This window comes from Oncorhynchus keta, chromosome 17, assembly GCF_023373465.1.
Source record: "Oncorhynchus keta strain PuntledgeMale-10-30-2019 chromosome 17, Oket_V2, whole genome shotgun sequence".
In the NCBI taxonomy this organism is placed as follows: Eukaryota; Metazoa; Chordata; class Actinopteri; order Salmoniformes; family Salmonidae; genus Oncorhynchus; species Oncorhynchus keta.
The window spans coordinates 35608085-35635709 of record NC_068437.1 but is presented as its reverse complement, the minus strand read 5'-3'; the positions used below and the strand labels follow the sequence as shown (position 1 = coordinate 35635709).

At 45.0% G+C, this 27625-nt stretch overlaps 3 protein-coding genes across 5 annotated transcripts; 2 read left to right on the top strand and 1 right to left on the bottom strand.

Annotated features, from left to right (window-relative positions):
* The first annotated feature begins 449 nt into the window (after positions 1–449).
* On the top strand, positions 450–7552 carry rag1 (recombination activating 1). 2 transcript variants are annotated; one of them, XM_035789643.2, is made up of 4 exons: positions 450–626; positions 1658–2011; positions 2148–3289; positions 3973–7552. In XM_035789643.2, exons 2-4 carry the CDS (start codon positions 1674–1676, stop codon positions 5727–5729), a joined length of 3237 nt encoding a protein of 1078 aa, XP_035645536.1. In that variant the 5' UTR covers positions 450–626; positions 1658–1673; the 3' UTR covers positions 5730–7552. The 2 variants fall into 2 exon arrangements, with proteins under 2 accessions (XP_035645536.1, XP_035645538.1); XM_035789645.2 differs by lacking the exon at positions 450–626 and adding an exon at positions 655–964.
* A 326-nt stretch (positions 7553–7878) lies between these two features.
* On the bottom strand, positions 7879–10937 carry rag2 (recombination activating gene 2). Its single transcript, XM_035789640.2, has 2 exons — positions 10790–10937; positions 7879–9723 (listed from the first exon to the last, which is right to left on the bottom strand). The coding sequence occupies exon 2, from the start codon at positions 9707–9709 to the stop codon at positions 8108–8110; it is 1602 nt and encodes a 533-aa protein (XP_035645533.1). The 5' UTR covers positions 9710–9723; positions 10790–10937; the 3' UTR covers positions 7879–8107.
* Positions 9939–27348, top strand: iftap (intraflagellar transport associated protein). Of its 2 annotated transcripts, none has more exons than XM_035789641.2 (7): positions 9939–10094; positions 12794–12983; positions 13218–13378; positions 14256–14330; positions 14671–14734; positions 26717–26880; positions 27141–27348. In XM_035789641.2, exons 2-7 carry the CDS (start codon positions 12851–12853, stop codon positions 27246–27248), a joined length of 705 nt encoding a protein of 234 aa, XP_035645534.1. In that variant the 5' UTR covers positions 9939–10094; positions 12794–12850; the 3' UTR covers positions 27249–27348. The 2 variants fall into 2 exon arrangements, with proteins under 2 accessions (XP_035645534.1, XP_035645535.1); XM_035789642.2 differs by lacking the exon at positions 9939–10094 and adding an exon at positions 10111–12052.
* The last annotated feature ends 277 nt before the right edge of the window (positions 27349–27625 follow it).

The window sequence follows — 27625 nt, the reverse complement described above, 5'->3', positions numbered from 1 at the left end:
ATAGGATTTGATTTAACTGCTCCTCTTTGAAAGTAGGGCTCTACTGGCTATATACTGTGTTCTCCATAAAAAACCCTGTACTGGTATTCTTTCACCACTCTCCCTTTCACAGTTTGGACCACCTGGTGGAGGTGAATCCACAGATGGAGGTTGGTAAAGGGTGTCACAAAAGAGTCCCCACCTGGTGAGGAGTGTGAGGTGTTAATATACTGGCAGTGTTTGTGTGTTTGTGAGTGTGTATGTGTTTGAAGGTGTGTGTTTTGATGTTTATGGATATGTCTGTTTAGGATTGTGGGTTTGTGTACTACTGTGTGTGTGTTTGAGGTTAACCTCATATTGTTTTCTGATCAGCTGCCAGTGTCTCAGGTGGCAGTGTTTGTCTGTTGGGGTCTCCGTACGGGGTATAAATACCAGAGTGTGGAAGAGAGGGACAGACAGAAAGAGATCCTTCCCATGGAGTAACAATCTGTAGTGGGAGACACACCAAGCCAATAATCAGCCCAAGGCTCAGAGATAGACACAAACATACACACACACTGTGCAGGCTGTGACTCCAAGCCCCCCCTGTGCCCCCATGCGGAGAGGAGGCCCAAGGGAACTGACACCAGCTGAGACTGAAAAACAAGGTAAGGGCCCAGCTCTCTCGCTCTCTCTCACACACACACACACACACACACACACACACACACACACACACACACACACACACACACACACACACACACACACACACACACACACACACACACACACACACACACACACACACACACACACACACACACACACACACACACACACACACAGTGGGTGACTCAGCTGTTAGACTCTAATGAAAGTTCAGTCTGAGAGATACAAAGAGAGCTAGGAGTAAAGCAGACTTCCAAAATCACACTGGGTACATACACACACAGAGATGGAGAGAAGGAAAATGACACTATGGGCACGCCAATGGTGAGACATGGTAAGAGTCTGTTTGTTCTTTGGTTTAATTGATGTGTTGATAGTGGAGCTACTTGAATGTATATGAATGTACTTTGGTTGCAAATGTACATTGACAGTCACATGGTATTATTGTATACGAGCAGTTGACTATGAGGATGTTGTTGATGTCTTAGCCCTTCAAAATAACTACTTCAGGGTCCAATTGGAACAGTTTCCTCTGAATTCAAGTGGCATATAAAAAATATAGGCCTATTCCTGTATAATGATTTTTCTGAAATGAAAAATTATTTCTTTTTCTGGGTGCTCCAAATGCCAGTAAGAGCCTCCTGGGGCTCCAATTCTGTCTCCAGCCTAGAAAATGACTAATAAAAGTGATTGACAGCCCTCCAGGGATAGGTGTGTCCATTTATCAATTTCACAATTCCAAGGCAAAAATTCCCACAGCAGTTCCCTGAGCACCAGGATTGGGGGAAGATAGAAATAAAGTTTGTTTGGTAGTGGATCGATCCCTGAATGTCTCATGCATTTTACAGAAGATCTAAATGCCACTTATGGTATAATACAGAACTGGGTCAGATCTGAAATGTCCACCCTGTTCACTGGTTTACAGAGGACATTGTACATAAATTCCACCAGATTTAAGTTAAGCTGGTGGGACTAGGACTGATCATCTAACTTCTCTCCTCTCCTTTATTCCTCTCCTCTCCTCCAGAGCCGTTGCTGACACTATGGAGGAGGGTACCCTGGAGACATATGCCCCCCGGTGCTCCATGCCGGCCGAGCTCCATCACCCCTACTCCAAGTTCTCAGACTGGAAGTTCAAGCTGTTCCGGGTCAGGTCCATGGAGAGGGCCCCGCTGCCCGGGGAGATGCAGCTAGAGAGAGGGGCCTTGTCTGGGGTTGTGGCCTCTGCACCCCTGGGGGAAACTGTGGGGGATGTGGTGGACCTCCCAGGGAGTGTGATGAAGCTTTGCCTGGGGGGTAAGAGCAAGGAGAACGTAGAGGGCCCGGGAAAGAGAGTGGACCTGAAACTCCAGGAGATGGACACACACATGAACCACCTCAGGTCAGTCGAGGAAGTGGAGTGTTTTTTAATCAGCGACAAGCTCTGAAATGTACTTTCACTCTGTTTAATACATACTGGAAGATCAGAGACAAACTTTTGGTTTATGTAATATCCTAATGTTAATGTGTGTGTGCAGGTGTCTGTGCCGTCTCTGTGGCGGGGCCCTGAGGAAAGCCAAAGGTCCAGAGCATGAAGTCCAGGGGCTTTTGGACGAGGATAGCAGGAGTGCCCTGCGTAGGATGGGCTGCAAGGCCACCAGCTGGCCAGAGGTCATCCTCAAGGTCTTCAAAGTGGACGTGGCGGGGGACATGGAGGTCGTCCATCCGCCATTCTTCTGCCAGCGCTGCTGGACATTGGCCATGCGAGGAGGGGGCTTCTGCAGCTTCTCCAGGACACATGTCCCTGGGTGGAGACCCCACACCACCCTCTGCCTCCTCTGCCAACCCAAGAAACCCTCACTACAGAGGAGAGGGAGGAAGAGGAGGAAGCCCACTCGTGGAGCCCAACGCCTGGCCAAGAGGACCAAGTGGGACATCCAGGATAACGCTGCTATTGTTGGTGAGAAGAGAGCCTGGAGAACAGTGATAGATCCTCACCAGGGACCTGGACTTAGACCCTGGGTGAGATCCAGCGTCCAGAGAGCTCAGTGGGTGAAGAGCATCACCCTCTGCCAGAAAGAGCACCTTAGTGCCAGACTGCTGTCCGAGGACCTCCCTGTGGACTTCCTGAGCTCAGTCACCTGTCAGGTGTGTGACCACCTGTTGTCTGAGCCCGTCCAGTCCCCCTGCAGACACCTCTTCTGCCGCAGCTGCATCGCTAAATATATTTACTCTCTGGGCCCCCACTGCCCGACTTGCACCCTGCCCTGTGGCCCTGCCGACCTTACTGCCCCAGCTAAGGGCTTCCTGGGGGTCCTGCACTCCCTGCTGCTGCTTTGCCCCAGAGAGCGCTGTGGGGAGCAGGTTCGGCTGGACTCCTTCAGAGCCCACTGCTTGGGTCACCATCTGGAGGAAGTGGATGGGGACCACAAGTCAGCGGAAAATAGCCTGGACAACTTCCTGCCTGTCAACAAAGGGGGAAGGCCCCGACAGCATCTCTTGTCACTGACGAGGCGTGCCCAGAAGCACCGGCTGAGGGACCTGAAGACCCAGGTGAAGGTGTTTGCAGAGAAGGAAGAAGGTGGAGACACCAAGTCGGTGTGCCTGACCCTGTTCCTGCTAGCTTTGAGGGCTGGAAACGAACACCGGCAGGCAGACGAACTGGAGGCCATGATGCAAGGTAGGAGTCTGGACATTCAGTAGCTCACACATACAACAAATATGATCTAATGTAATCACAGGATTTGAGCCACTTATTGTTGAGATTCGAGTATTGCATTTGTTCAAAGATGCAGTTCACATAAACATTGACAACTACCCACTCTGTGGGATATTTGTAAATGGAAAATCTTGTTACACATTCTGTCCTCTCGCTCCTCTCCCTCTCTTTCCCTCTCTCACCCCTTCTCTCTCTCGCTTTCTCTCTCTCGCTCTCACCCCCTCTCTCGTTTTCTCCCCCCTTCTATTTTCTCTACCCTTTTCACACTCTCTCTAATGCACAATAACAACTCTTGTCAACAACATCAGCACCACTTGTATCTGCAAATTATACAGGCAGCATCGTACTCCACTCTGGGGAATAGAGGCCAGCTGGTGTCTGTTTTCATCTGCAGCCAATACATCAGTTTATGGCAGCTTCACTGATTCACCCTGCTGTCCTCTGCATAACGTTCATAATGACAGCAAATGCAGGGGTGCAATTAAGAGATATTCCATACTGAAATTATCATCAGAGTGCTAGAATTAACTAGTGACTGAGGTCGATGACAGCTCTCTCATTCATAAACATGTCTTAGTACTCATAATACATCATATCTGCCTTTGTTTCTCTCCATCACTCTCTCATTCTCTCTCCGGCTCCAGGTAGAGGCTTTGGCCTGCATCCTGCTGTGTGTCTGGCCATCCGGGTCAACACGTTCCTGAGCTGCAGCCAGTACCACAAGATGTACCGCACCGTCAAGGCCACCAGTGGGCGCCAGATCTTCCAGCCCCTGCACACCTTACGCGCTGCAGAGAAGGAGCTCCTCCCAGGCTACCACCCCTTTGAGTGGCAGCCGGCCCTCAAGAGTGTGTCCACATCCTGCCATGTGGGGATTATTGACGGGCTATCAGGGTGGATCGCTTCGGTGGACGACTCCCCAGCAGATACAGTCACGCGACGGTTTCGCTACGACGTGGCCCTGGTGTCAGCCCTGAAGGACCTGGAGGAGGACATCATGGATGGGCTGAGAGAACGAGGCCTGGAGGACAGTGCTTGCACCTCGGGCTTCAGCGTTATGATCAAGGAGTCCTGCGATGGTATGGGGGACGTCAGTGAGAAGCATGGCGGAGGGCCGGCCGTCCCGGAAAAGGCTGTGCGTTTCTCCTTCACCATCATGTCCGTCTCTATTCAAGCTGAGGGAGAAGATGAGGCGATCACCATTTTCCGGGAGCCCAAGCCCAACTCAGAGATGTCCTGCAAGCCGCTATGCCTGATGTTTGTGGACGAGTCGGACCACGAGACTCTCACAGGCGTCCTGGGGCCTGTGGTGGCCGAAAGGAACGCTATGAAGCACAGCCGTCTCATCCTGTCTGTGGGCGGCCTTTCTCGCTCCTTCCGCTTCCACTTCCGGGGCACGGGCTATGATGAGAAGATGGTGCGAGAGATGGAGGGTTTGGAGGCCTCTGGCTCCACTTACATCTGCACGCTGTGTGACTCCACTCGGGCAGAGGCCTCCCAAAACATGACTCTCCACTCTGTCACCCGCAGCCATGACGAGAACCTGGAGCGCTATGAACTTTGGAGGACCAACCCTCATTCTGAGTCAGCTGAAGAGCTGCGAAACCGAGTCAAAGGTGTCTCTGCCAAGCCCTTCATGGAGACCCAGCCCACACTGGACGCCCTGCACTGTGATATCGGCAATGCCACTGAGTTCTACAAGATCTTCCAGGATGAGATAGGGGAGGTCTATCACAAGGCAAACCCCAGCCGGGAGCAGCGTCGGAGCTGGCGGGCCGCCCTGGACAAGCAGCTGAGGAAGAAGATGAAGCTGAAGCCTGTGATGAGGATGAATGGGAACTATGCACGGAAGCTGATGACCCGGGAGGCAGTGGAGGCAGTGTGTGAGCTGGTGTGCTCAGAGGAGCGTCAGGAAGCCCTGAGGGAGCTGATGGGGCTCTACATCCAGATGAAGCCTGTGTGGCGCTCCACCTGCCCGGCCAAGGAGTGCCCAGACCAGCTCTGCCGGTATAGCTTCAACTCCCAACGCTTCGCAGAGCTGCTCTCCACCGTCTTCAAGTACAGGTATGACGGAAAGATCACCAACTACCTGCACAAGACCTTGGCCCATGTGCCAGAGATTGTGGAGAGGGATGGCTCCATCGGGGCCTGGGCCAGCGAGGGGAATGAGTCTGGGAACAAGCTGTTCAGACGGTTCAGGAAGATGAATGCCCGCCAGTCCAAGACCTTTGAGCTGGAGGACGTGCTGAAGCACCACTGGCTCTACACATCCAAGTACCTGCAGAAGTTCATGGAAGCTCACAAGGACTCTGCCAAAGCTCTGCAGGCCACCATTGACACTGTGGGGAGTCAGGAGACACAGGAGGATGCTGACATGTCACTGGATGTCCCAGACTTTTGAAAAAAAAAAAAGAAGGACATTTCTTTGGAACTTTATGGATTACAGGAGGAATATTTTTTAGCAGGAGCATGTCTAATTCTAATACTGTACTGTTCTGCAGGGGTGGACTGAGACCAAAAATCAGTCCTGTTATTCCTAGCATGTTAGCTCAGTGTTTTCCTTGAGGCCCACACAGCAGCCCATTTTTTTCCTCTAGTCCCCCACACCAGCAAAACATTTTCCCTTGAGGCCCCAATTATTAGCCAGATAATGATAATTTTGTGCAAAAAAAATAAAAGTTAGACATGTCCACAAGGCTAAAAAATGGACCCGCAAGTATAGCATTTCCACGAAAAGCCAGATGACCAGTGCGCCCCTGCTGTTTTGTTTCAAACTTAATATTTACTCTACAATATGAACTATGTATTAGTAGTGATGTAAGAGGAAGATACTTTATTCTGTAAAGACATTATTATTAATTGTCATAATCCAAAAAAGGTGGCACTTTTTTATTTGATTCATTATTTACTCTGAGGACATTTGAAAATATTTTTTACCTTAAATTTAATTTCCATACATAATTCCCAAATGTTGTTGCATTTTATATTGGTATTTTATATTAGTTCATTAGCTCATAATGATTTGATAGTTAGTGTTTTATCTCTGGGTGCCTATGAAATGTGGGACAGTTTATTGTATTGCATGGGTTATGACACATCCATGAATTTATCCAGTGGGTTATTTATGGGAACAAATGAAAGCACTGTAAGTCATGGAATGGAAATTGTGATAAAGGAGCTCACATTTATGATCAATGTATTAGTTTATCTCCAGTCCTGGAGCAAAATGGAATCATATAGACTCAAATTGTCTTCGTTTCAGGGCTGCCATCTAAAAAATATTGTTTTAGAGCTTCATATTTGGGTCCTGAAGTCCAAAATGGGGGCCTGGGTGACTTTGAAACCATCTTTATCTGTTTTAGCATTTGCACAGTGAAGGAGAAATAATACCATTCTCCCTCTCTTCATAAAGTAACATATAAACAGCCCTTTTTGTTGACCGCATGGAAATGCAGTAGGCTCCATTACTAGGCCTAACACCTCTAGGCTTGACAAAATGTATTTAGATGATCTTTATTGAATCCTCACACACCCTGGTTCTATGCTTCTTCTGGAGCGAGTAAACAGGGAAGAGTGAACAGGGAAGCAAGTGAGCCTTGAGGGGAACTGAATTGATTTGATAGTTTATTTGTTTGATTGATTGAACTTATTGTTTATCTCTGACGACACCATTTTGAGTTGTGACAGGCAATTTTTATATTTGACACATTAAATGTTCTAATTCTATTTTACTGTCATGACTTTAACCTGATGATGTACAGATTTTCATAATGTGTAATATTTAGTTTAAACAACAGTCACAGTCACATTTTAACATCACGTTTTACATGACGGTACGTTAAATAATGTATTTTCCATTATTAAATTGCGTTTGCTACATGAAGGATGATGGATATGGTTTGTGTGAATCTCATATCAGCGGTGTATTCAATCTGTTGCTTTGTCATGTTTCAAGTGTACATTTAAACTCAAGAAAATAACAACTGTTGCCAAAAACACTCACTCATTTATTTTATTTGAATGAAAATAATGAGACGTATACCTGTTGCACATTTGTTCACTGTTCACTTGTTTAATGTGTTTGTTCATTTGATTTGGTGGTTTTATTGGCCTTTGTTATTGTTTCATGATTACTGAAGTAATTGTTCATACCTCTCTACAATACTGTTAATGTACTGAAAATGTAGCAAACTATTTATCACACTATTAAACTTATTCAAAATATTTGTTCATTCTGCCATTGATAACTGAGCTTATGTGTTGGTTTATGTTATTACACCTGTGTGAACTGATCAATGTAATTTTTTTTATCATAACATATTTTGCCACAAACATTCAACCACAGAAAATAAATGATATTCTATAGGTTTACATACAAGTCCACGCAGTATTAGCCTACCTTCCAAAGAAAATTTGGCTTGACAAACCTCAAATATTCTAAAAGAATCCTGATAATGACTGCCAAAAACGAGGGTGAACACAGCAAGCCACAAAGTCACCATGTGTAATATGTGGGAGTAGAACATGAAGCAAATAGACTCTGGGTTTAATTTCCATTTTTATTCAATTCGGTTAAAATAAAATATTGAACACTGTAAGGAATCAAAAAACAAGCACAAAAAATAATTAAGTTTACTTATTTACTTATAAGTTTGAGAACAGTAAATTGCTGCAAGGGCACATCAAACAATGATATGGCATTTAGGCCATATAATTAGAATGACATATTATGAACCAGTTGATCAATGAGTAAGTATAAATATACTGCATGGTCAGACATCACTCAAACAGCCTCCTGAAGAAGCGCTTCTTGGCGGGTGTCATCTTCGGCATCATTGGGCCCTTCCTGTGCTGGGGTTTCATGGGGCTCCTCTTCAGGGTCAGCACCTGGCGTGGCGGGGTCATCTCCTGGCGGGGCAGGCCCCCGTGGTCCAGGCAGAAGTACTTGCCGTTTCCCTGCGAGAGCCTCACCAGCAGGCCCTCAGTCAGCTCCATACACTGGGCATGGACCCAGTGGCCTCCCTCTCCTTTGGAGCAGTAGATCATGGCTGGCCGCAGCAGCTCTGTGGAGTAGTAGGGCTCCCAAGTGTTGGGGTCCACCTGGCAGCCCAGGCAACATTTGACCCAATAGCCTGTCTGGGACTCATCCTCCTCATCCTCTTCATTGTACGTATCCCCCTCTCCCTCGCTGCTGTCCTCCAGCTCATGGGGCTCACGGCCGAAGTACAGCTCCTCAGAGTCCTCCAGAGGGGCGGAGTCCTCAAAGTCTGTGGACTCCTGGCTGCATCCCTGGTTCCCGTCTTCACCCTCTCCTTCCCCCTCCTTTTGGAAACACACCTGGTAGAAGTAATGTGCTTCAGGCGGGGCTGGTCTGCCCTCAGAGGGGACCCCAATCAGAGCGCTCCCTCCACCCAAGCTGCCTCCGAACCAGGTGTGGCTGTGGCTTATTTCCCCTGTCCACTGAGGGGCCTCTCTGGGCTCGATGCTGATCCCAGAGTCATCCAGCACCACACTGCTGCACTCCATCCTCTTTTGGGTCTCTGACTGATACCCACCCAGGATAATGTACTCATGGGAGGGCCCCACACGGGTGGCAATAGCACTGGAGATTGACAGGCCGGTGTCCAGGTGCTCACAGGAGAGCAGAGGGCTGCCCTGCAGGAGCTCCACATGCAGGCAGAACACACGAGGAGGACGAGAGTCAGACGACAGAGTGTGGCCACCAAGGAAGTAGACATAGTCGTCTCTTGCCAAAGCTAGGTGGAAGGACTTGCCGTCAGTGAGCTCAGGTAAGGTGTGGGCAGAGCAGCAGCCAAATTCTAAGTCGATGATGAACACCTGAGGAGGGCAGTCCACAACGCTGTTCCAGTTCTCTGTGCTCCGCTCCCCGGCCGGCATGTAGGATCTGCCCCCAAACACAACGCAGGCCCGCTTGCCCAGACTCTGCACCATGCTAAGTGTGTGGCCGTATCGGGGCCCTGGCTGCTCTCCCACCAACTCTCTCTCCTGACAGCGCAGGGTCACTTTGCGGTTGCAGCCACGGCTGTCCAGGGTCAGCAGGTAGAGGCTGGAGGAGATCTCGTTGTTTGGGGTTCGGCCTCCATGGATGAGGTAGCCCTCTGGGTGTCCATCATGGGGCTCAAGGCGGGTCACGGCGGGACAACGCAGAGGGGGAAGATAGCAGGAGTCATTTGAGAAGGAGATGGGTCGCAGTTTGAGCTCCCCATGCTTTAGGCGCACCCCGAAGACCCCAGTAGGACAGGAGCGCCTGGGCCAGCCTTTCTGGCCGAACAGAAATATGTCACCGTCCAGCTGTAACAGGGAGCAGCCAGGCTGCAGGAGGCTGCCACAGTTCACTGCAGTCAGTGGTTGCAGAGACATGCTACCGCAGGTGGCTGTAGGAAAACAACAACACAAAATTGTCTCAGTCAGCTGCTGCTTTTGAACTGAAGGATTTTAAACATGGGTTGTCTGTCTCTTTCTAATTATATGGTCTGATTATCAGTGACAGAACCGTGTGTCTTAAAAGGAAAAGGCCCTTTTACTATGTTTGAACAAGTAGGATAAAAAAATAGTTTTCAGTCCAATGTATTAATTGTTGTTTATTTAGGAACTATTTATTCTAAATTCGTTTATGACCTGCAGAAAATACTGTCCGATAAATTTCCTATTAGTGTGTAGTTTTTAATCGCTTTCTTTTCGTGCAATTAAATAGCCAAAATACTCATTTCCCAACATTCATTGCTCAACGCAAATCCAAGGGAAGGTAACGTAAATCGACGCTCTGTTGTCAACCTTTTACTCGTGTTATAACTAACAATTTTTCCTAAACACGGGTTAGCTAGCGATTTTGGTGAACAATGAACATAATACTATGATACAAGTGTCAGCTTCGATTGTAATAACATATGTGGTAGCCTGCTGTGGTCATGTTTGGCTGGCTAAGCTTAGTTGGAAGTTAGCTAGCCAGCTAACGTTAGCTAGCCTAAATTAGCCTCGGCAATAATCATCTATGATGTGATGTGCAGAGATATAGCTCAAGATGTTTTAAATGAGAAACTGTGATTTTTGATATAACAGTACGTAAATAACGCAAACCATCTAGCTAGCATTCTGCTACATTTAATCACGTTAGTTAGTACGGTCCCATTGCGATGTCCTGCTCAATTAGACAGTAATAACGGCTATGCTAAGTTACTTATCTAACGTATGCTGTCTTTATGCTAAAGAGATCATTTAGGACATAAAATAGCTAGCTAACTTTTCTACAATCATTACTATATATAAAATATATATCTAGCTAGCTATATGATTATAACTCCAATGTGACAATGAATGTATAGCTAGCTAGCTATAGATCATGTCTAGACATTCTTGTCACATTGGAGTTATAATCATAGCTAACGTTACTACGATCATTGTCAAATCTCCCATTGAAAGCAGAATTTCAGCATTGCTTACCTCCTGCTCAAGTAGCTAACGTTACTGTTTGAACGTCTCGAAGAACAGTGTTGTGGAATGTTGTAATAATGTTGTAATAAGTTAGGCTAGTCTTTGTGTATCTTTAGTACTAAGCTGTGTAGACAGACAGTGGTTGACAGAGTTTGTGAAGCTCGATTAACTCAGATGAGTTACAGATCTTGAGGTTAACTGTCTGTGACTGCTGCTGACAGGCAGGTGTGCTCTCTACACTGCAATAAGACTGAGCTGGTAATACAATCACTGTTAAGTAATCATAGGTTGTGCAAAGTAGAGTTTGTTTCTCTGCAAAGAACAATGTTATTGTGCTTTAGTTTTGTCATTGCTCTTGTGATTGAACCTTGAAGAACCAAAGGTAGCTTACAGTTGTGACTGCTACAGTTTGAAGGCAGTCTGTTTGCAATTAATGGAAATGCCAGCCCTTTATATAGTTGCAAATGTAGTGCACCAATCCTTCCAGCCCCTCTCTTCAGCTCATCCTCCCTGTTTCATCGCATTCCTCTCCTGTGGACTCCTCACAGTGACAGTGTAAAAGCTGGCTTTGTTACTCTGAGTACAGCCACGTTATTGTTGTCAGATTGCTTTTACATCTAAGGGAAGGTGGCCATTAGCTCCCTGTCTCTCTCCCTGTGTGTGTGTGTGTGTCATTACAGCTGTGGAACATTCAGAGGGCCTCATTGTATGTATCACATTTTTTAGCTGGAGAGCCATCATTATCCCCTCTGTGAAGAGTTTGGCATTTTCCACACTACAGCCAAGTGGCATGTGTGTAGTGCCATGTGCAGTCAGTGGGACTGTGATTCATGTCCTCACACGGTACACTGAACCTGATGCATGACTTACATTATACTGTGTTAAAGACGAGAAAGGGAATAGAATAGCACAGCTTTATTTCCTTTTAATTTCTAGTTCTACTCAAGCTTGAATTCCTTTTCCATTATGCCTAACCACTTCTTGTGTAGTCTACCGAAGGAGAGAGAGGAACACACACACACAAACACACAGTGAGCTGGAAGCAGCTGTCTGACAACCATTAGCATAATGTTTTTGTGTTTTTGGAGGGGCTGTGAGAAGGCTCAGGGAGCGTACAAAACAAATGCTGCAACCACAATTGCCTGGAAGAACGTTAGAACTCAAAAACAAACAAGCAGCGGAGCACCTGTGTCTCTTTGAGTTGTTGCTTAGAGGGGGGTACCTCCAGCACCAGAAACAGGAACTAAAGCTCCATTCCTAACAGCTGAATAGGTACTGTGGGCATGTTTTTTCTATGAGTTAAGATAATACACCTCCAAATCAGCACTGAATAACAAACCAGCTCAGTCAGTCAGTTCCTTAAGGTACCTACACAGTGGTCTGCTTTATGTTGCAGCTGGGTCGTTGCAGTTGTGTGTGTGTGGCAGGCTCAGCAGTGAGCCATGGAGATGGATCCCAGGCCATGCAGGGATTTGCAGAGTATAATTGATAGAACAGAATCATTAGAAAGTGCTGTAGCACCTGTTTCTGTCCCCGCTATAATGTTTCAATACCTGACCAGTCCTTCCCTGCAAGATTACAGTTTTGATTAATGGGCGCAGTGACAGTTGTGATGTTTTGACGATCATACTTGCTGCAGTGTTTATCACTGTTTAATGCGATGCTTAATTGTTCCCCCTGTAGTGATTGGGATTGAGTAGAGGGGTAATTACAGGGTAATTACACCTGGGCCTAGCTATTTTTATTTCATTTATTTAACCTTTTATTTATCTTGGCAAGTCAGTTAAGAACATTCTTATTTACAATGACGGCCTACGCTGGGCCAATTGTGCGCCACGCCCTATGGGACTTCCAATCATGGCTGGTTGTGATACAGCCTGGAATCGAACTAGGGTCTGTAGGGATGCCTCTAGCACTGAGATGCAGTGCCTTAGAATGCGTGGTGCACAATATGGCCGCTGTGCTACTGATTTTAACATCTCTCTCCCTCCCCCATTTTTCTATCTCCCCCAGGTGAGCTGTACCCAGGGGTTGCCAGTGTGCCAGGCCCGGCCAGTTTTGGGTGGCAGGATGCCTGGGGTGGAGAGTGGCTCAGGTGGTCTGGCTGATGACGAGGTGGTCCTGGAGACCCTGAAGTGTTTCTGCAGCTCATCAGAACAGACCTACGACCAGTTCCTGTCCTCCTTCACACACCTGACTCCAGGTCAGGCTCCTTCACACAATGACTGACTCCAGGTCAGTCTCACAGGCAGTTCACACACCTAATTTGTTTCCATAAGGAATTTTTTGCAAGTCAATTGGAAACTAAATTGCCCCAAGCCTGGTCTCAAAGGCCCTCGGGTTGTGACTTCATTACATGTAGAGCTGATACCTTACAGGCATGTATTAAATTGGTACAAAGACAGATGTATTTTCTCTTCTGATCTCCCTCTCACAGGGAGTGCTGGGAGTGGACACACGACTCTGCCCTCCGGACCCAGTCATCTCTCTAGGGAGATGGAGAGATCAGGGGAGTTGAGGAGGAATGGAGAAGAGGATGCAGCAGAAGAGAGGAGAGGACAGCAGAGTGTCTGTGTCCTGCCTGCTGATCAGGAGGAGGTCAGTGACACCAAGATCTGTCTGTCTTTCCTACAGGCTTGACTGACTCAAGGCTTACACCGTAAACTCACCCCACCAGGCTTCAATCCCTCCTCTCTTTCACCTGTCTCAGCCCTTTACTATCTCTTGTTCTCTTGCTCTTGCTCTTTCTTGTTATTTTTCTCTTTTCTCTTTCTCTCATTCTCTCTCTCTTTGCAAACCTGCCGCCCTACATTATGACAATACTAACAAGCCTTCTGGAGGACTTTGTAGGGGTGTGGGGCATCGGGGGAGCTTGGTTCTGGGTTTTAATGATGTAATTATTGGGCTAATAAAGGTATTTTTAAAATAAAATACAATTTCTCTCTCTCTTTTTCTCTCTGTCGGTCTCCCTTGATTTATTTTTATTCCCTCCATCTATTTCAGTGTTATCCCATTTTCCTAAACCAAATTAGTGGATTGTTTCAGGAGCAGGAAGGTTTACTTCAGATGTGTACATTGGAGCATGAACAGTGCTTAGGACCTCAGGCTATGCCAGCTATTGATTTAACCATGATTCTGATTAAAGGTTCTCTCTGTTGTAATCAATACTACACATCAGCAAGTTACACACTGAAACTGAAAGTCTGGGATAGGATCCCATATTTGGTTTCCAATTAATCTCACTGGGGATTATTTGGAAGAGTTGAGTGAGCACAAGATCCTACAGCATCTGTAGGACTCTTAGAGGCACTCAGCTGTCCAAACACATTCGTAAATGTAACAACTGGAGCCATAGATCAACAGGAGTAGTGGCCACGACCCCACTGAGGTCATAATGACAGTCAAACTGCTTGAGCAAAAATGCAGTGGTCATATACAGCATGAGTATCTCTTTGTGACTGTGGTTTGGTTGCAGGTGGAGCTCGGTGCTGGAGTGATTGTGGGCAGCTGTGGAAATGGAGACTGTCGTCCACCAGGCATAACTCTCAAGGTTGATATTGTGGACTAAAGTAATGTTGTTGTAATATCCCAATTCCATACTGTATATTAAATATGGGAATATTTATGTTAGTGCATATTTTTAGAAAAACTGCTTGCAATTTGTTAAGTATTTATTTGTTACTGACATCGGTCAGGGTCACACACATTGACTCATGATGATCACATATTACAAACTGCTATATACTTTGTCTCTATCGATCAAAATACAGATTTATAACTTGTTTACTACAGTAATGTACACAACATGAAAAGTAATAATCACTTTCTCTTGTTTTCTGATTTGAGAATTGTTGATTGAAGAGTAACTCTCCATTGTTCTCTGTGTATAGCTGGATAACTACCTGGATGTTGGGGACTTCAGTGAGGAGGAAGGAGATGTAACTGCTGACCCAGGTACAGCATCTTGTTCTCTCACTCATAACTCTCCGGTTTCCAGAACTGATTTTAGATTAGTGCATTGTACAAGATGGAAAATAACTTTCTTGGCACTGTATAATGGCATTCTTGTTTCTTCTAAAGTAATTTAAGAGTGTGCATGGATCATCATTAACATTAATTTATCCTAATCTTCACTGATTACGGTAGAATTAGAAAGTTATCACCTTGCCATGCAGTATTGATATGAGTCTTTGAGTCCACAATGCTATTTCACGGAGAATGGTTCCATTAATCAAAGCTTCTTTGACAGTAAATTACAGCGCTCCAGAGTTCTTACATTATTTCCTCAAAGAAAGGAAAATCTCAGTGAAAAGTAGAATATATTCTTAATAATCCATGTAAAGAAGGAAACATGAAGAAGTTTGCCTTCGAAGACATTTAAGAGTTCACCTTGTAATAGGATTTAGTTAATGTCATGTGCATATTATTTCTGTAATAAGGCTAGTCATGCCATTCATTTGAAATACATTACCATCTATTACGCATTTTCAATACATGCAAATTGTGGCCCCGGCCCTGTAATTAGTGTTAAGGGCAATGGCTCTGCTCTGTGGTGTATTGCTCTCTCTGTCCTCATTTAGCAGTGAGGGATACATAGACCGCGTGCAAACTACATCTCCATACACAGAGGTACAGGGCCCTAACTCCAACCCTGATGCTGAGCCCAACAATAACAACCAGACACCTCCACAACATGTTGTGTGTGTATGTGTGAGCTGCCCAGTGTGTGAGCTGCCCAGTGACACGAGCCTATCAGACGAGCTAAATCACTTCTATGCTCGCTTCGAGGCAAGCAACACTGAGGCATGCATGAGAGCATCAGCTCTTCCGGACGACTGTGTGATCACACTCTCCGTAGCCGACGTGAGTAAGACCTTTAAACAGGTCAACATACACAAGGCTGCGGGGCCAGACGGATTACCATGACGTGTGCTCCAGGCATGTGCTGACCAACTGACAGGTGTCTTCACTGACATTTTCAACATGTCCCTGATTGAGTCTGTAATACCAAAATGTTTCAAGTAGACTACCATAGTCCCTGTGCCCAAGAAACACAAAAGCAACCTGCCTAAATGACTACAGACCCATAGTACTCACGACCGTTGCCATGAAGTGCTTTGAAAGGTTGGTCATGGCTCACATCAACACCATTTTCCCAGAAACCCTAGACCCACTCCAATTTGCATACCGCCCAAACAGATCCACAGATGATGCAATCTCTATTGCACTCCACACTGCCCTTTCCCACCTGGACAAAATAAACACTTATGTGAGAATGCTATTCATTTCTACAGCTCAGCGTTCAACATCATAGTACCCTCAAAGCTCATCACTAAGCTAAGGATCCTGGGACTAAACACCTCCCTCTGCAACTGGATCCTGGACTTCCTGACGCGCCGCCCCCAGGTGGTGAGGGTAGGTAGCAACACATCTGCCACGCTGATCCTCAACACTGGAGCTCCCCAGAGGCGCATGCTCAGTCCCCTCCTGTACTCCCTGTTCACCTACGACTGCATGGCCAGGCACGTCTCCAACACCATCATTAAGTTTGCAGACGACACAACAGTGGTAGGCCTGATCAACGACGAGACAGCCTATAGGGAGGAGGTCAGAGACCTGGCCGGGTGGTGCCAGAATAACAACCTATCCCTCAACATAACCAAGACTAAGGAGATGATTGTGGACTACAGGAAAAGGAGGACCGAGCACGCCCCCATTCTCATTGGCGGGGCTGTAGTGGAGCAGGTTGAGAGCTTCAAGTTCCTTGGTGTCCACATCACCAATAAACTAGAATGGTGCAAACACACCAAGACAGTTGTGAAGAGGGCACGACAAAGCCTATTCCCCCTCAGGAAACTAAAAAGATTTGGCATGGGTCCTGAGATCCTCAAAAGGTTCTACAGCTGCAACATCGAGAGCATCTTGACCGGTTGCATCACTGCCTGGTACGGCAATTGCTCGTCCTCTGACCACAAGGCACTACAGAGGGTAGCGCATACGGCCCAGCACATCACTGGGGCTAAGCTACCTGCCATCCAGGACCTCTACACCAGGTGGTGTCAGAGGAAGGCCCTAAAAATTGTCAAAGACCCCAGCCACCCCAGTCATGGAATGTTCTCTCTACTACCGCATGGCAAGCGGTACCGGAGTAGCAAGTCTAGGACAAAAAGGCTAGACTGGCTACCCGGACTATTTGCATTGTGTGCCCCCCCCCAACCCCTTTTTATACGCTGCCTCTACTCTGTTTATCATACATGCATAGTCACTTTAACTATACATTCAAGTACATACCACCTCAATTGGGCCGACCAACAAGTGCTCCCGCACATTGGCTAACCAGGCTACCTGCATTGTGTCCCACCCGCCAACCCCTCTTTTACGGTACTGCTACTCTTTGTTCATCATATATGCATAGTCACTTTAACCACATCTACATGTGCATACTACCTTAATCAGCCTGACTAACCGGTGTCTGTATGTAGCCTCGCAACTTTTATAGCCTCACTACTGTACAGTATATAGCTGTTCTTTTTACTGTAGTTTTATTTCTTTACTTACCTATTGTTCACCTAATACCTTTTTTTGCACTATTGGTTAGAGCCTGGAAGTAAGCATTTCACTGTAAGGTTGTATTCGGCGCACGTGACAAATAAACTTTGATTTGATTTGTGAGGGTGTTTACAATGGGGTTGCAGCCAGGCCTGGTGTGTGTCCTTCCTAACTTGATGGGGAAAGGGGATTGGTAATGAGGAGAGGGTTGACTAAGTAAGTATCAGTGTTTTGTGCCAAACAGTGTTAAAATCACTGGGAGGGTGTCATTGTCACCCTGGCTGCTAGTCCAAGGTGCTGATGCCCACAAACGTCTGACAGTGAACTCCCACCTTGATTAGCATGTACAGGATAGTTATCAATGTGCTGGGCGTAAAAGCAGGTGGAGAGGAGGAGGGGAGTGCTGGGGAAGGTGGTTCTGCTGCGTCTTTCTGACACTGAGTACATCGTAATTGCCTTTACGACAGGATCGATGACCGCTCAGCGTCTGAATGAATCTGACTGTCAGGGGTGATGGCTGCTGTGATGGGTTTGAGAAAAGTATATGTAAGGTTTTGTTTAGTGTATTAGTATTCCCATTAGCTACTGCACATGCAGAAGCTGCTCTTCCTGGGGTCCACATAAAACTTAATAATACATGACAAAGTACAGAACAGTTATATACAAGAACATAAGATATTACATAAAATAAGTTATACATTTCGTTTTTTGGGTACACCCATCTAGTACTGAGTCGTATCCCCCTTTGTACTTGTATTTATTATGGATACCCATAGCAGCTACTCTTCCTGGGGTCCAGCAAAATTAAGGCAGAGTGTACAATTTTCAAAACATTCACAGATTTCACAACACACTGTGTGCCCTCAGGACCCTACTCCAACACTACCACATATCTACAGTACTAAATCCATGTGTATGTATAGTAAGTATGTTATCGTGTGTGTGTGTATGCATGTGTCTGTGCCAATGTTTGTGTTGCTTCACAGTCCCCGCTGTTCCATAAGGTGTTTCTTAAATCTTTTTTTTAAATGTAATTTTACTGCTTGCATCAGTTGATTGATGTGGAATAGAGTTCCATGTTGTCATGGCTCCATGTAGTACTGTGTGCCTCCCATAGTCTGTTCTGGACTCTTGTGGCATGTCTTGTGGGGCATGCATGGGTGTCTGAGCTGTGTGCCAGTAGTTTAGACAGAGCTTGGTGCATTCAAAATGTCAATACCTCTCACAAATAAAAGTAGTGATGAAGTCAATCTCTCCTCCACTTTCAACCAGGAGAGATTGACATGCATATTATTCATATTAGCTCTGTGTACATCCAAAGGCTAGCCGTGCTGCCTTGTTCTGAGCCAATTTCAATTTTCCTAAGTCCTTTTTTTGTCGAACCTGACCACACGACTGAATAGTAGTCAAGGTGCAACAAAATTGTTGATAGTGTTGTTTAGAAGGCAGAGCATCACTTTATTATAGACAGACTTCTCCCCAGCTTAACTACGACTGCATCAATATGTTTTGACCATGATAGTTTACAATCTAGGGATACTCCAAGCAGTTTAGTCATCTCAACTTGCTCAATTTCCAACTTGCTCAATTTCATTTGCCTCTGGAACAACCTGAATTCTTCGGGGTGTGGATTCTACAAGGTACGGCGTTCAAACGTTGCTCAATTGGTATCAAGGGACCTGGCGTGTGCCAGGAAAACAATCCCCACGCCATTTATGTATTTATTTTTATTTAACGAGCCAAGTCCGTTAAGAACATATTCTTATTTACAATGACGGTCTTCCCCGGCCAAACCTAGACGATGCTGGGCCAATTGTGCGCCGCCCTATGGGACTCCCAATCACAGCAGTATATGATACAGCCTGGATTCGAACCAGGGACCGTAGTGAAGCCTCTTGCACTGAGATGCAGTGCCTTAGACCGCTGTGCCACTCGGTAGGTTTGTATGTCTGTTTGAAGTGTATGCAAATAGATTATAGAAGTGGTTAGGCATTTTCAACATACAAATGTTTCTTAAAAAGACTAGAAGAGAAGAGTCAATTTCTCCTCAACCATGAAAGGCTATCATGCATGCTGTTGATGTTAGTTCTGTGTGTGCAGTTATGGGCAAGCAGTTAAGGGCAAGGCATGCTGCTTTGTTTTGAGCCAGCTGCAGTTTTGCTAGGTCTTTCTTTGCTGCACTTGACCATATTATCGCACAGCAATCAAGATGGGACAAGATCAGAGCATGAACAACCAGTACAGTTGATCTTTGTGTCAAAAACGCTGGCAACAATTGTATTATGCTTTTTTGCCGACTTTTACCGACACCGGCCATATTTAACGGTTTTGTACACTTTAGCTTAAAACACGTAGCTAGCTAGCTAGCTATGTAAACAATGAACCTAGCTCTAGGTAAACAATATGTAAGGTCCCACACATCATGTAACGTTGGCTAACAAGCCAGCCAGCTAACGTTAGCTAGTTAAACAACAATGAACATAGTGCCAAATCATGTTGTTACTACCCTGCATGTATCTGCTGGGAGCTAACCAACCAGGTTTAATGTTAGCTAGCTGGTTAACAGTACACTTTAGCTTAAGACATGTAGCTAGCTAGCTAGGCAAACAATGAACCTAGCTAGGTAAACAATGTGTAAGATCACACACGCCATGTAATGTTAACTAACGAGCCAGACAGCTAATGTTTAGTTAAACAACAATAAACATAGTGCCAAATCATGTCGTTGCTACCCTGCATGAATCTGCTGAGAGCTAACCAACCAGGTTCAATGTTAGCTAGCTAACATTAGGCTCTAACTAGCAAAGCAAACGTTTCTGGGAGACGAATAATAACGTCATACACGTAACGTTAGCTAGGGAGCCAGCCAGCTAACGTTATCTAGCTAGCTAACAGTACACTTTAGCTTGAAATAAAACCACTTTCTGTCAAACGTGTAATATATGAAAATGTAGCTAACTAGACTATCTTACATCATGGACGAGTCTCCCTGTCACGGATGCCATGCCACGGTTGCCCTTAGTTTGAAGATGTAATCCGGAGACAGGTTTTTTCTTCATCTCCTTAGCTATCATACTCTAATACTACTGATTTCAAAACTCGTTCCTCCAGAAAGTGGAGAGCAACACTTATGCAGCTCCACTACACGATACATTTTAAAAAAGCTGCGTTAGACAGGATTAGCAACACAGACTGACCAACTGAAATAGACAGAAGCCTTCTATATGGCAGACCAATCCGAACCCCTCTCTCGGCATGTCCAGCCCACTCATTATCTCAGCCAAATGGCTACTGGGAAGGTTGCTCACTTTTTCTGTGGCTTAACCAACAAGGTTCGTAATTTAACAATTTTATTCATATTTACAGATGGCATGCAAGTTTGTTATTTGTTATGCTCCAGAAGGCATTTCTGCCCCCAAAAAATGCATTTTGATAAAAAAAAAAAACATTCAAATGGCCCTCCTGGTGAAGTCGTGACTTGTGACATACGCCTAGTTTCCTGAAACTGGTCACATTTAAGACCCGTTTATTTTTGATTACCCATTCTGACACTGACTAAAGGTGTCTCCAAGACATAACAAACCACTGTAGCTGTGTCCTCCAGGTGATTTTTGTCTTTAAGTAAAACATCCTTAGAGAGTACTTGTTTACCTATATGTAGTTTACATTCACACTAATAATTCGATATTAAACTGATAATGTCAGTCGCCCGAGTGTAAAAATAGTAATGTAAACCTTACTCTGTTTATTGTAATCGGTGTAAGGTCAAAATCAAAGTAAGCATACACCGATTAAAACACCTGGTTTTCTGAGAAATCTTTCTAATTATTAGGACATGTAAACCGCTTAATCGGTGTTCCAGAGGTGTGTTTGATCTGTGCATGTGGCAGCACTGATAGCACAAGCCTTCCTCTTATGCGTGAGTGAAGAGAGTTTGCAAAAACTAAAAGTATGCATCTTAGAAAAAGTTTTCATAAACAAACTTTATATGTCCAAACTCAGAATCAAATAGGCTTCGCAAATATAACATCGTCACTGTGGTAGAACGTTTATTTTGATTGCCGATTTTCTGCATCAAAAGTTCCATCAGGTAGCCTGATTTCAGATGTGCCCATGTAAACAGAATTATTAGGCAAATTCTTCTTCTTTTCAAAGGATCTAAATGTTTTAAACAAATTTATATTAATCTGACTCGTATTATTGTGTGCATGTAACCGTGCTCAATGTGTGACTTTCTCATCTGCACATAATACACAAGGTGGTGTCCCTTCACCAACTCATTTTTTGTCTTGCTTCCTCATCCTCCCCTCTCGTCTCCCTCCACCTCCCCTCCCCTGCTCCGTCCTCCCATCCCAGTGTGACTTTCACAGTGAGAGTAATTAGCTGTTTAATTAGGATCAACACCGGCCCTGTGGCTGCCAAGCCAAGCCAAGGAGAAGTGTCAATATTTAATGGTCTCTGCTCCTCTCTAATTGATTTAAATTCCCTTTTATGAACGCATGGAGACACATAATTGTATACCTACCCTCTCTTTGACAGTTGTCTAGGCCAGTCCTTTTCAGTTTGATCGCTCTCCATCGCCCTGATGTTTTGGTCAGGGTCCTATTATCAGGAGCGTGTTTTGGGTCCTGCTATTTGAGGCTCCTCTCATCTCTGTGTTCTCTGGATGTGGGTTACGTTAGCTGGCTGGCAGAGATGATTACAGCCGACCAAGGCTTTTTTAATTCAGATTAAATCTCCTCCGCCCCATTGATGTCTTTCATATGCCTGCCAGCCAGCCAGCCAACCATCCCTCACCTGTTGTCTGTGACCCTTTCTTTCATGCTGTTGTTGAGTCCCCCTGCTGCATGCTGCAGGATCTGTATTCTGGAGAAACTGTCAGAGGAAATATGGGTTCGTAGTGTGGCTTTGCATTTTTGATAGAGATTTGTTTCACTGCAGAGTTACAGCAGGCTTAGTGTCCTGTTTGGATTAGTGTTGTCACGATACCAGAATTTTGGTTGTGAGCCGAGTGTCTGCGGGTTTTCGCACCACCCTTGTACTTGATGGATGAATTAAGGTCACAAATTAGTAAGGAACTCCCCTCACCTGGTTGTCTAGGTCTTAACCTGCAGACACTTGGCCCTCCGTGGAATGGGTTTGACACCCCTGCTCTATACCATCACCATACTCAATACCAAAATTATACCAGAACGATACTACAGCAAAAAAGGAAGGCATATTAATTAGCCAAAAACACAGAATGGCACTTGATCCAGACAGATAAACTCAGCTATTGCTCTGTTTTTTTATTTTATGTGTTCATTACATTTTAACAGTTTTATGTCAACATTTTTCAGAGACAGCTGTGCATGCATTAATGAATCAACTTTACAATCAATTTGACTTTGGTAAAATCAATCTAACTACATAACAACGTAATGGTAATCATTTATTTGAATGGTAAAACTATTGATAAACTGGGTAGCCTATGCCTATCCACAATACAGGTGAATCCATATTCAATAGGAGTGTGTGCATGCATTGAGTTATTGAGCTTGTTTTGGCTTATTTCATGAGGCTACAGTTGACAAACAACCTGTATCCCTTTCATTTAGGACTTATTTTATTGTACTGACCAACAACATTTGCATAGAAGTAGCTTATTTTATAAAAATGTGCGCTGTGTCTTTAACCAGTAATGACGTCATTCATGAGGCAAGAGGGGTGCGGCATGTCAGAGCACAGTCAGTTCGCTGAGACAATAGAGTTCATTTTCTGGATTCAGGTTCACTCAAACATCGTTTTAAACTTTATTTTACTATTGACAGTTACTGCTGATTTTGGTATTGTATATCGAATCGCTCTCATTAAATATTTGTCATCTGATGGATTTGTTTCAGTCTCTGAATTGTATAATTAAGCAATAGGGCCCGAGGGGGTGTGGTATATGGCCAATATACCACTGCTAAGGGCTGTTTTTATGTATGACGCAATGTGGAGTGCCTGGACACAGCCCTGTATATTGGCTATATATCACAAACCCCTGAGGTGACTTATTGCTATTCTAAACTGTTTACCAACTTAATTAGATCAGTAAATACCTGTGGTATACGCTCTGATATACCACGGCTGTCGGCCAATCAACATTCGGGGCTCGAACCACCCAATTTAATGGAACTTTTCGCCGCCAGCTCCTGATATCAGGGCATAAAAACTCAAGTCTGTGCACTGAATTAGCCTAGTGTGCATATGCGCCTTGCTATATCCTGTCCCACTCTTGTTTTCACTGGCTAAACTAGCTGAACTATGCTAGTTTCATCCTCATTGCTAAACTTCCTAAATACTGCACCCTCAACATCAAAACGTTGTTGCTCGTTATACAATCATGTAACTAAGAAATTCAATGGAAATAAAAATATTTATTGTTTTGTTGAATTGTCATGACAGATTCGAGCTATCTGTTGTGTCGTAAGACAATGGTGGCAAAGGATATCATTGCTACTTAATGCAGATCCAAGTTCAGTTTTGAAATTCACTGGTGTCATTGAGGTAGGGTTAGCTGGACATTTCTGACTGGTCTTGGAATTGTCAATGGGCAGCCTCTCCCTGCTTGGCTCGATGGTATATTTAGTGATTTTGCCAACACAGCCAGATACAGTATGTATACCGTTTTGTACCCTTAACATTTTTTATTCTATTTGTTGATTTAATTGGACTTTATTAGTATAATGAGTAATCCAGGAATGTCACGATTGAATTTACTTGAGAAAATAGCAACTCTACAGAGCACCAATACCAACAATGAATGACTAAATGGGTCCACAGGGCTCCTCCTCCTCAACACTATAGATCATCTTTGGGGTAGACAGGAGTAAGTGAATTAATAAAGTTTTTGGTGGCAATCAGCTTTGAAATCAGCATATGTTGCCCTCTGGTTTGCATATTATCACAAACAAAGTACGAGGGTAGTGAATGGATGTCAGCTTTAGCTGTCATCTAGCAAGGAAAGTTACCGGTAGCTTACAGAGCTGGAAGCTATCTTCCATTGTAAAGTGTTTTAGCCTTTATGGACATTCTTTTGTGAACAGTAATCAACAGTTTCAACATTTCTACATGACGTGTTGCATTATTCAAGTGTGTCATGAGTAAGTGGAGCAGGCACAGTGCGTGCTATAATAAGGGGTCGGCTGTGCAGATACAGGCGTGATTCGTGAGACACATTTCACAGAGGTACCGAACCGTTTTTCATGTTCTAGTAACCGAAAAGAACCTTATTTTTGATATACCGTGCGACACTAGTCGGATGTGTCTGACAGGAGGAGCAGAAAGACATATACTCCTGGGGCGTGTGCAGTTGAGTGAAAATCTTTTGAAATGGAGTGAAGCATGTAGTTGCTAAATTAAAGGAAAACTCCACTCAAAAACAACTATTCTTTTCATTAATCCAGTGTTGATACAGTCCCAAAATGGTTTGTCTCTTGCTCAAAAAACGTATTATATGATGAAAAACACATCATCATGATGTGTCAAGTGACACTTTGGTTCTTGAATGTCCAATATCTTGAAAACCTGACTGCTGACATGCAAACCATTTTGGGACTGTATCCAGACTTTGTGCATCGGTACCGCTTGCCGTGCGGTAGCAGAGAGAACAGTCTATGACTTGGGTGGCTGGAGTCTTTGGCAATTTGTAGGGCCTTTCACTTATACCACCTGGTACAGAGGTCCTAGATGGCAGGGAGCTTGGCCTCAGTTATGTACTGGGCCATACGCACTACCCTCTTTAGCACCTTGCAGTCAAATGCCAAACCAGGCGGTGATGCAGCCAGTCAAGATGCTCTCGATGGTGCAGCTGTTGAACCTTTTGAGGATCTGAGGGCCCATGCCAAATCTGTTCAGCCTTCTGAGGGGGAAGAGGTGTTGTCGTGCAGTCTTCATGACTGTGTTGGTGTGTGTGGACCATGATAATTCCCTAGTGATATGAACACCGATGAACTTAACGCTCTCGAACCTGCTCCACTAAAACCCTGTCGATGTGGATGGGGGTGTACTCGGCCCTCCGTTTCCAGTAGTCCACGATCAGCTCTGTTTTGCTGACGTCGAGGGAGAGGTTGTTGTCCTGGCACCACACTGCCAGGTCTCTGTAGGCTGTTTCATTGTTGTCCATGAACAGGCCTACCACCACCACCTTGTCGTGGACAAACAAAATGAGGGTGCTGGAGTTGTGCGCGGCCACACAGTCGTGGGTGAACAGGAGGGGACTAAGCAGGTACCCCCGAGGGGCCGCCATGTTGAGGGTCAGTGTGGCGGATGTGTTGTTGCCTACCCTCACCACTTGGGGGCAGCGCATCAGGAAGTCCAGGTTCCAGTTGCAGAGGAAGGTGTTTAATCTCAGGGTCCTTAGCTTAGTGATGAGATTGGAGGGCACGGTTGAATACTGAGCTGTAGTCTATGAATAGCATTCTTACATAGGTGTTCCTTTTGTCCAGATGGGACAGTGTGGAATGCAATCGAGATTGCGTCATCTTTTGGGGCGGTATGTGAATTGGAGTGGGTCCATGTTGTCTGGGATGATGGTGTTGATATGAGCCATCACCAGCCTTTCTAAGCATTTCATGGTTACAGATACGAATGCCACGAGGCGTCATTTAGACAAGTTACCATGGCGTTTTGTTCGTTTTGTGCGTGATCACACAGTCGTCCGAAACAGCTGGTGCTCTCATGCATGGTTCAGTGTTGCTAGCCTTGAAGTGAGCATAGAAGGTATTTAGTTCGTCTGGTAAGCTTGCGTCACTGGACAGCTCGCGGCTGGATTTTGCAGGAGTTGTATTAGGTTACAGTGTGTAGTGCCCACTGTGGTGAGAACTTGAGGAGGTAAAATCATTACTCGTAAAATTATAATTTCTATACACGATTTCCTAGTGATACAATTCAATTGTGGTGATGAGCAGCCCTTTCTAACCTACTGGAGTCTGATTTTAATTGAACAAAGAGTCACTTCTCATTTTCTGTAATTTGATTGTCACACTTCTGAATTGTGTTTGATGATGGCACAGAACAAAGCCAATGCGATAATCATTTGCATAATGATGTACTTACTCTGATCTTCTGGAAATAATACAATGGCTTAGATCTTCAGGAGCTATTGAATCCCAATTAACTAAAATTATCTAACTTTTCAAGGAGTGCCACTTGAAAAGGCCGGCTTCTCTGAGTGAAAACTTAATGGTCAGTTCAGTCTCACTATGTGAATCCTATTCAAGCCACACATACCATCAAAGAGGGGTCTTAGTCCTGTGTGATGTTCTCTCCTTCTTTTTCAAGTTACTGAGTAGGGCCAGCTAAAAGCAAAAAGAAGACACTGTTGAGTCCTCATCCTGTGTGTCTTCTCTCCTCTTTTCTCAGATGGTGGGGTTCGGGTTCTACCAGGGGAGGTGGAGGAGGAACTCCCTGCCTACCTGCCCTCCTTCTGTCACCTGACCCAGCTGGACCTGACCTCCACAGGCAGGAGGACGGGGACACGGCCGGGGACACGAGGACAGCAGCAGGACACGCCACCACAGGGACAGGTACAAGAAAGGACATTTACTAATGTATGACATAAAGACACTAAGATGAAGATAACATTTACCCACCCCAGGAACAGCTTAGTTGACTTCGCAATTAGTTGACCAGGAAAATGGAACTTGCAGTTGGTATATTTTGTTTGAGAGTTATGTTAATCATTCATAAGTGTATTTAAGCCAGTCTTTCTGTGCTAAAGTCATGCGAGAGGGGTCTGTCTATATACAGTATAGGCAACTTAATTCATGTCATTGACTTTTCACAGAGTGGCAGTGAAGAGGTTTTGCCTTTCAACCTGGATGAGAACTTTGACTACGACAATGTTGTGCTGTCTAGCAAACATCTCCTACCACAGTCCAACACTGGTGTATGACCTCTGTGCAGGGACCACTGTCTGGGAGAGCCTTGTGTCATACCACATCAAATGACCCAACTTACCATTTAACTGGACTAATAAACCACTCCTGAAAACAGCATCCTTCCTGTCATTCCTGCTACTAAGTGTAATATTAGAACAGAGCAATACCAAAACAGTGTTTTATTTTAAAGGAACACAACAGCAGCACAGACTTCATGTACTGTAAATAGTGCTAACCTAATGGCACAGCTTATCTGAATTCTCTCGTCTTGATCAGGAATAATCACACTGTTTTGGGCTGTGAGACTGGTCACTGACTGGTCACTGATGAATGACGACACACAGGAACATAGAGGCTTGGCCCACCAGGCATCACACAGCAGAGAAGCTGT